The sequence below is a fragment of the Penaeus chinensis genome, chromosome 27 (genome assembly GCF_019202785.1).
Source record: "Penaeus chinensis breed Huanghai No. 1 chromosome 27, ASM1920278v2, whole genome shotgun sequence".
In the NCBI taxonomy this organism is placed as follows: domain Eukaryota; kingdom Metazoa; phylum Arthropoda; class Malacostraca; order Decapoda; family Penaeidae; genus Penaeus; species Penaeus chinensis.
The window spans coordinates 19,765,890-19,775,889 of record NC_061845.1 but is presented as its reverse complement, the minus strand read 5'-3'; the positions used below and the strand labels follow the sequence as shown (position 1 = coordinate 19,775,889).

General features: G+C 39.4%; 1 protein-coding gene across 1 annotated transcript in view; it reads right to left on the bottom strand.

Annotated features, from left to right (window-relative positions):
• Positions 1–10,000, bottom strand: part of LOC125039787 (ribulose-phosphate 3-epimerase-like) — a 32,887-nt gene that overhangs the window by 18,668 nt on the left and 4,219 nt on the right. The window contains exon 2 of the mRNA XM_047634054.1: positions 6,882–6,977. Coding sequence (XP_047490010.1) covers positions 6,882–6,971 — 90 coding nt within the window. The 5' untranslated portion in view covers positions 6,972–6,977. The remainder of the gene's footprint in view (positions 1–6,881; positions 6,978–10,000) is intronic.

Genomic DNA, 10,000 nt, shown 5'->3' with positions numbered 1-10,000 from the left:
GTATGTTTCATGTTACTAATGTCTTGACAGGTCTAGATCAACTAATCAAAACAAAATTATACCTCAGAATAAAACCAATTTCATACAAAATATTGTTACCAATGGACCTGCTCCATCTATGCTTTCTCATTATAACTTGTATGAACCAGATTTACGTCTGTATACTGTATACCATCAATGTATCAAATAGACCTATCGCCTGTACATCATGTATCAGGCTGTGATCTGTATCAAGATGCATATATGGTCAATCTTTATAACGACTGTCACTCTTGCATTTGCCTTAACAGCAATGCTTTGTTTCACCAACTTTTTCAGTTTCATCCCCATTTTCATTTTTTTCTGGCCTTTTGTTCTCTTTAAGCTGGCTTTTGGCTTCACAACTGGTGTATTTGTTAAATCAATAAGTACACTTGTCTTTAACCCCTTTTGGATGGGTGAAGAAAAATGTTTAAAAACTCTACACCCTGGAGATTAATGGCAACAAGCCTACTTTGAGAGCGGGAGTTCACTACATCAAGCCAAACCCCCGGTTCATAGCGCTTTGCCGCGTCGTCGTGGCATACAGCCGCACTCCACAGATCGAGCAGTTTGTTATGACACCTCAATGGGTGGCCTGTCGGTAAAGGGTTAAAGATTTCAGTCATGCAAAATCCACTTTTAAGGCTTTAAAACGTATAAATTTATTGATTGACTCAGTCTTTATTTACTGCTAAAGGCACTGCTCAGTACCTGTTGATCTATTTTAAGCACGGAAGCCGGTACGCATATCAGCAATATTACAGGGTTGCTGAGTGCTGAGTTCTGTGGTACTGACCATAGGCTGGTAGTGACTACTCTATGGGTCCACTTCAAAACTCCAAGTCCACTCTAAGGTGTTTGACTTGGACAGACCATAGGAGGAAGTGTGCCCAAGGGTTTACCACAGCAGTCTCCGATCAATTCACAAAACTTGAAAACCTGACGACCCAGGTGCTCTGTGGGAGTCCTTCAAGTGCAAGCAAAACCCTTGAAGCAGGAGTTCATTGGCAGGGCAGAATTTCATCTCCCTGGAGACAGTGGAGCCCACTGATATGTGTCGCATGGCTTGGTTTAATGGCAATTAGGACTTGCATCACTCTTTGTTGCATAGGGCTCAGACACTGCTGAGAAGGAACAGTTCATCAGGAAACTTGCTGAGGAGGCTGAAGGCCATTTCTTGGTAAATGACCTTCGCCCTGCCTACCTAGCCCTGAGAAAGCTGAACTCTAAGCCCTCTTTGCAGATGACTGCAGTCTGCTCAGTGGATGGACAGATCATCTCAGATCATGTTGGGGTTTGTGAGTGTTGGACTATTTTGAGCAGTTGTACCAGACAGACCCTCTAACAGTTACCTTGGATGCAAGTGGTATCACAATACCTGTGCTGGACACCCTCCCATCAGTGAGGAACCTCCTACTCTGAGGTTAGAATGGCGATTTCTAAGCTGAAGAGTGGGAAAGTCGCAGGCAAGTGCCATCTGGCAGTCTGGTTCCATTCACCATGAATTGCTGAAGGGTATTGTCATACCTCTCTGGAATGGGAAAGGGGATTGTTGGGACTGCAGCAACTTCTGTAACAGATCCGCGACCACTTACAAAGGCCCCAGAGACCTGAGCAGTCTGGATTCACTCCTGGCAAGTCCACAATAGACTGTATCCAATACTTCAAGAAATTGTGGAATGCCGTCTCAGTGCATCGAGAATTGCTATGGGAGATTCTGAGACATAGGGGAATTCCAATACAGATTATTGGCCCAATAGTAAGCTTATATAAAAGTACTGAAAGTTCTGTAAAATGTGGTGGGGGCCTGTCGAACTTGATGCATTTAGCAAATGAGGTAAAGCCCTTGGGCCTAGAGGTCTCCTGGACCAAGACCAAGATTCAGGACTTTGGGGGCCTGTTAGGGGAACCAGTTCAGACGATCCATGATTGCAGTGAGGACATTGAAGTCACAGAGAGCTTTGCATATCTTGGTAGTGTAGCCTATATCACTAGACTGTCAGACCAAGAAGTCAGTAGACAAATTGGTCTGGCAGCAGGAGCCATGAATTTGATCAACAAGAGCATTTAGAGATGTCGGTACCTATGCAAAAGGACCAAGCTACTTGTCTTCAAGGCCTTGATACTGCCAGTTTTGCTCAATGGAAGCAAAACCACAACGTTATCTAGTGCCTTGGAGTCTCGTCTTGATGCCTTTTGTAACAAGTCTCTTTACTGGATCATGGGGTACACAGTTGGCTACAACCAGAGGCTACACCGTGAGACTGGCATGGGACCTGTTACTTGCAAAATCCAGGATTGCCAACCCAGGCTACACCTACCTTGCTTCCCTGTGGATGACCCAACCCATCAGGGTGTCTCTCTGCGAGACAATCCTGGGTGGAAGAGGCCCATGGGAAGACCTACGAGGTCACGGCCTGAGCTTGTGGCTGGAAGCAAAGGGTGGATGTGGCCATATATATATCATATACATATATCACATATATATATATGTATATATATACACATAAATATTGATATTTATATATCAATAAATATATATATATATATATATATATAAAATGACTATACATATATGATACATATATGATACATATATGATATATATATATATATCATACATATATATCATAAAAATATATATTGTGGCAGACACCACAATCACCTCACGACCTCACAACTTGATGCTCATATATATTATATATTATATATATGTATATATAAGTATATAGATATATTATATCTCTATATAGATACAATCATCATCATCATTTGGGAGCTAATGCCAGCAGGGGCACATAACCGCATCCACCCTTTGCTTCCACCTACAAGGGTCCCTCATGGAGCCATCTCTAGTTCCTCACGACAGGTTTGATCAATCTGCCCAAGCCACAACCTTCTCGGTCGTCCCACAGGCCTCCTCCACCCAGGGATGTCTCACAGATTGTGCAAGTAACAGGTCCTGTATCGGTCTCACGGTGCAGCTGTTGGTTGGACACATGGTCCTGCCAACTGTACCCTATGATCCGGGTACAGATCTGTTACAAAAGGCACCAAGACGTGATTCCAAAGCACAAGATAGCGTCCAAGTTTCACTACCATATAGTAAAACGGGCAGTATCAGGGCCTTGAAAACACGTAGCTTGGTCCTTCTGCACAGGTACCAGCATCTCCAAATACTCTTGTTGAGATTTCATGACCCCTGCTGCCAGGCCAATCCGTCTACTCACTTCCTGGTCTGACAGCCCAGAGTTGTGAACTGTACTACCGAGGTGTATAAAGCACGTACCGACTGTACAGGGTCTCCTAGTAGGTCCCCAAAATTCTGGATCTTGGTCTTGGTCCAGGAGACCTCTAGCCCCAGGGGCTTCGCTTCATTGCTAAATGCATCAAGAACCGCCACTAGGCTTTCCAGAGATTCAGATAGAATGGCAATATCATCAGCAAAGTTAAGGTTTGTAATTTTGATATTGCCCAGAGTTGCTCCACAGTGACTTTGGACTGTAGCTCTACCCAGTATCCAATCCATGCAAGTGTTAAAAAATTTTGGTGCAAGAACACAGCCTTGCCTCATGCCTGAACTAACAGGGAAGAAGCTCAACAGGCCCCCACCACACTTTACAGCACTTTCAGTGCTATTAATCCAACAATCCTTGCTGGAATTCCTCTTGGCCTCAGGATCTCCCAGAGTAATTAACGATGCACCGTATCAAACGCCTTCTTGAGGTCGATGTAGGCTGCGAGCAGCCCACATCCGAACTCACGACGGCGCTCTACAATGAATCAAAGCGCCAGGATGCACTCTATTGTGGACTTACCAGGAGTGAATCCAGATTTCCCCGGTCTTTGGTGCCTCAGGAGGTGGTCTCTGATACATCTCAGTAGGATGTGTGCGAGTACCTTGCCTGGTACACTGAGTAGTGTAATGCCTTGCTGATGGGTGGGTCTGGCAGAGGAATCACAACATTACCCGCATCCATGTTAACTGCTGGTGGATCAACCTGATACAACTTCTCAAAATACTCAGCCCAACGCACACACACCCATCAGGATCTGAGATTATCTGGCCACTTGCTGAGCGGACTGCAGTCGTCTGTGAGGAGGGCTTGGAGTTCAGCTTTCTCAGGACTTGGTAGGCAGGACGAAGGTCATTTACTAAGAAATGGCTTTCAACCTCCTCTGCAAGATTACTGATAAACTGTTCCTTATCCCTTCTCAACAGTGACCTATATATAGATACAATATATGTATATATATATATATATATATATATATATATTATCATCATTAGCCTGTATCAATCCATTGTAGGACATTGGCCTCTCTCAATTTTTTCCAACATTTTCTGTCTTGCATTTTTTGTTTCCAGTCTTGGTCACCAAGACTACCTCTAGCACTTTGCCTTGCACATGTATCTGTTTAAACTGAACTCTAATGTTGAACAAGAACTTAGTCTTTTTCTTGGTCATCTCAAGTTCAACTTTCAGACTTTCTCTATTCAGATTATTAACTGATGCAGTTCATTTGCTGATTCACTGAATAGAAATGCAAATCTTGGATTTTGATAACTTTTCTGTTCCATTTTAGCTCCATGAAGATTTCCTCAAGGCAAGTTGTAAACAGTTTTTGTGAGCTTGTGTTGCCCTGTCTAACACCTTTTTTAACTGCTATTTTATCAGTTTCTGTGTGGAGCTTGATGGTTGCTGTCCCATCTTCATATATATCTTCCAATATTTTACAATAGATTTCCTTACTCCTTGTCTTCGAATAGCTTCTAATACTGCTGGTATTTCAACAGTCAAATGCCTTTTCATAATCAATAAACATTGGTTTCCTATAATTGTTTATTTTCTCTCTTATTAGAGTTAGTGTGTGGATGTGGTCTGTTGTTGAGAATCCACTGCAGAAGCCTGCCTGTTCTTTAGGCTGGTTAGAATCCAGACTGTCAGAAATGCGAGTTTTGACAACTTTTGTGAACTGTTTATAAATAACTGAAAGGAAGGTTATGGGTCAGTAGTTTTTTTAGATCTTTCTATCTCTCTTTATGTATCAAAGTAATTGTTGCATTTTTCCAGGCTTTCAGAATTTTGCCATATTTTTTGTTGAAAAGATTTTCACCATTGCAATTTTTTCTGCATCTATTATATGGTCTAAACTAATTCTATCTTCACTTGGTGTCTTCCTCTCTATGCCCCTAAGCGCTCTCTTTCTTTCTTCTTTTGTTATGTTAGGTACGTCTCTAGTTACCAATTTGTTTCTATCCATGGATGCTCATTTGAGTTGTATAGATCCCTGTAAAAGTCTTCCACTACTCATGATTTCATTCTTGTTATATATTACTTCTCCATCTGGTTTCTTTATTGCATACATTTGATTTCTCCCGATTCTGAGCCTCCTTTTGGATGTTTTCATAATGGTACCTGAAATCACGTTTTTATTTATTATTTGAGTGTTGAATTTTCACATCTTCCCTCTTCTTTTTTATTCATAGTCTTTGTTAGTGCAGCTAATTCTGTTTTTTCCTGTTTGACGATACTTTCGTGACTTTCATGACCCTCTGTTTTTGCACAAGCTGTTTAGTATTCACCAGGAGCTTGCTGGAGCTTTGCTTGTCATTCTTACCACCTACTTCAAGTGCAGCTTCCTTTACGAAGTCATTCAACTGTTTGTTGATTTGGTCAATGTTGAGATCTTTGTCACTGAGAGGTGAATATTTATTTAGGATGTTAAGGTTAAATTCTGTTACTATGGTCTTCAAGTTATGTAAACTTGGCTGTGGTTTTTGTATGAATTAGTTCCTTTCCCTTCTGAGGTGTAATTTAATTTCACCTCTGACCATTCTATGGTTGCTGCCAACATTAACTTATTAATAAATTCAACATTTTTTAATATATCAAGCCTATTTGAAATTATGAAGTCAATTTCCTTTAAGATGTCAGATGGCGACTTCCATCTCCACTTCCACTCTATAGTCTTCTTTCGAAGAATGTATTCATGATATTGAGTGATTGAGCCTCTACAAAATCGACTAGCATTTGTCTCTTCTCATTCCTAGTGCCTATTCCGTGATTCGCAACCACAGTTTCTCCTTCTGTCTTTTTACCTAATTTGGTATTAAAATCTCCCATATTTATTATGAAATGGGTTTTTACTCTCTCGCTGGCTAAATGAACGCCTTCATAGAAGCTCTCTATTTCTTCATCACTATGGCTGTAGGTTGGAGCACAGACTTGAACAATCTTGAAGTTGTACCTATTGTTTAGTTTTATTGTTACTAAAGGCACTCTTTCTCTTACACTATATAATTCCATGGTATTCTTTTCTAAGTTCGTGAACTAAGAAACCTATCCCTAATTTCTGCTTGCTACCTTAGGGTTTACCTCTTCAAAAGAGTTCTCATTGTCTTTATATTATATGTTCAAAGAATCATTAATGTGGGGTGGCCTGTCTTTAATCAAAGATCTTTAGCAACCCCCCCCCCAAAAAAAAAAAATATATATATATATATATATATATATATATATATATATATGTATATATATATATACATATATATACATATATATATATATATGTACACATATATATATATATATATATATATATATATTTATGTATATATATGTACATGTGTGTACATACATATAAACATATATATGTGTATACATATACACATACATATACATATACGTATATAAATACATATACACATTCATGTATTTATAAATGTATATATGTACATATACACATACACATCAGGATAGGAAATACATACTGGGAAATAGTTATACAAAAGTTCTTGATGTTCACAGAATGACTGCTTGCAATTATGCTTATTTCTCAAGAACAAAATAAATTACCTTTGTGCATGCACTGTGAAGATTTGATAAGTCTGCATTCAGGATTGACGGACCAATTTTGCAGGAAGGACGACTCTGGAGAATATCCATTGTAAGCTAGAACAGAGAAAGATTAGGAATAAATAATAACAATAGGGTCATTCTTTTTCAAATCATTAAAAGATGATTGGTATCATGTCTCGGATTTGCTTAACCCTATGCCGTCGGAGAAAATGAATAAAAAATGGGGAAAATGCTGTGCTCATTTTTTATATCTTTGTGAAATGTGAGCGTACCTAATGTCACCATTCCTTGAATTGGCAGGAAAAATTTATTTTTCAGTAGTTTTTACTCTCTCGCTGGCTAAATGAACGCCTTCATAGAAGCTCTCTATTTCTTCATCACTATGGCTGTAGGTTGGAGCACAGACTTGAACAATCTTGAAGTTGTACCTATTGTTTAGTTTTATTTTTACTAAAGGCACTCTTTCTCTTACACTATATAATTCCATGGTATTCTTTTCTAAGTTTGTGAACTAAGAAACCTATCCCTAATTTCTGCTTGCTACCTTAGGGTTTACCTCTTCAAAAGAGTTCTCATTGTCTTTATATTATATGTTCAAAGAATCATTAATGTGGGGTGGCCTGTCTTTAATCAAAGATCTTTAGCACCCCCCCCCCCAAAAAAAAAAAAAAAAAAAAAAAAAAATATATATATATATATATATAAATATGTACATATATATATTTATGTATATATATGTACATGTATGTACATACATATAAGCATATATATGTGTATACATATACATATACACATACATATACATATACGTATATAAATACATATACACATTCATGTATCTATAAATGTATATATGTACATATACACATAATTAATTTTATTATAAACATTATAATTACTATAATTGTATAAACATTAGAAACAGCAAAATAAAATAACATAAAATATTTATGTAAATCAAGAAAAAGGGTAAACAGGCTAGACAGGCAGTACTCGTAATTGGCTCATTGGTGACTTAGTACAAGTGTAGTCATCTATGTGTAAAAACAAGTAAACTCACAGTGTGCATGGCATGTACGCACATGCCATGCCCATTGGCATTAAGTTAATATATATACTTGTGTAGCCAGGCAGAATCAAACTCTTTTAGAAAAATAATGAATGGTTTTTGAGATATGGCATTTTGATCTCTATGGGATGTGTCTTTTGTTACAGTTATTGAAAAATGCCTTTCAAATTTTGTCTGATTACCAAAAAAATTTATAATGTTGAACAATAAGGTTGATATTCTCTGTTATGGCCCATTACTGAGATATAAAGCCATGTTCTCAAAAAAAAAAATCTAAAGTCTATCTGAAATAATTTCTTCAAGCTGCAGTTCTTAGCCCCTTGTCGACGGGTATGACATGTACGTACGTGCTATGCCCACTGTGATTACTTGTTTGATTGTTTTTACACACAGATGGCTACATTTGTACTAAGTCACCAATGAGCCAGTTACGAGTACTGCCTGTCTCGCCAGTTTACCCCTTTTCTTTGATTTACAAAATATTTTACGTTATCTTATTTTGCTGTTACTAATGTTAAAAAACATTATAATAATTATAATGTTTATATTAAGAATAACACCATCGATATTCATAGCACTAGTAAAAAATACGTTTTTCCCGCCAATTCAAATCAGGTACGGTCATAAGGTCTATTAATTGACTCCATTGTGGCTAAGCACTAGCAGAGCCATCTATGGGCAGACATTTCACAAAAAATATAGAAAATAGGCACAGCATTTTCCCCATTTTTTTTAAATTTTCCCCGGCAGCATTGGGTTAAAGATTACAAACAAGAAAAATAAAGTACATAGCATACAAATGTTTTTGTTTGTAGCTGCTTAAAATTTGGAAGATTTTACAAATGACCAAATTTACTTTTCTTTGAGATAGAACAGAATTTGTTTTCTTTTGCTTTTATCTATACCTTACAGTGTTACCTTTAAAATGAAACAAAAAGATTGTTTTCTCATCTTGCACTGGGAGGAATCACAAGAGAAAACTGGGAAAGGATTAAGTTTTATTATGGCTAAAGTCCACTTTGGGCTGCCTTTATCCATTTTATTTAACAAATTACATCACCAATTTTCATCTAGTTTATAATATTAAAAGATATCTCTATGCCAAATCTATTTTATTAATGAGGTTGAACTTTTTGCATTTTGTTCAAAGAGTCACCCTAATATTACTCTTCAATGCTGGAAGATATTTTGTATGTGTTCTACAGTAAATGAGGCTACACTTGGCTATTTCTGACACAATTTTTCCAAACTTTCAAACGTTATAAATGTATTAATCATAGAGTCTAAAATGCCTTTTTTTCCTTAAATCTTGTCGTTCAATATTAAAAATTTTCTCTCTCCTTTCCCCTTTCCCCCCCCCCTCCCTCTCCTCTCTCCCCCTTTTCCCCCTTTTCTCTCCCTCTCTCTCCTCCCTCTTTTCTCTCCTCTCCTCCCTCTCTCTCCTCCGCCCTCCCCTTTCTCTTCCTCTCCCTCTCTCTCTCCTCCCTCCTCCCCCTCTCCCCTCCCCCCTCTCCCTCCTTCTCCCTCCCTTTCCCTCCCCCTCCTTTTCTCTCCCTCTCTCTCTCTCCTCTCACCCCTCTCCCCCCTCCCCTCTCCTCCCTCCTCCCTCCCTCTCTTCTACCCTTTCACTCTCTCCTTCTCCACCCCCCTCCTCTCATTCTTCTCCCCCTCTCTTTTCCCCTCCCTCACCCCCCCTTTTCCCCTTCTTCTCTCCCCCTCTCCCCTCTTTTTTCCCCCTTTCTCTCCTCTTCTCCCTCTTCCCTCCCCCCTTTTCCCCTCCTCTCCTCTTTTTCCCCTCCTCTCTCCTCCCCCCTTTCCTCTCTCCTCTTCTCCCCGCTCTCCTCCTCCCTTCTTCTCTCTCTCTCTCCTCCCCCCCCTCTCCTCTCTCCCCTCCCCCCCCTCTTCTCCTCTCTCCCCCCCCCCTCCTCTCCCTCTCTCTCTCCTCCCCTCTCTCTCTCTTCCTCCTCCCCCCCTCTCCTCTCTCTCTTCCCCCCCTCCCTCTCTTCCTCCCCTAACTTCTTCCTCTCCTCTTCCCTCTCTCTCTTTC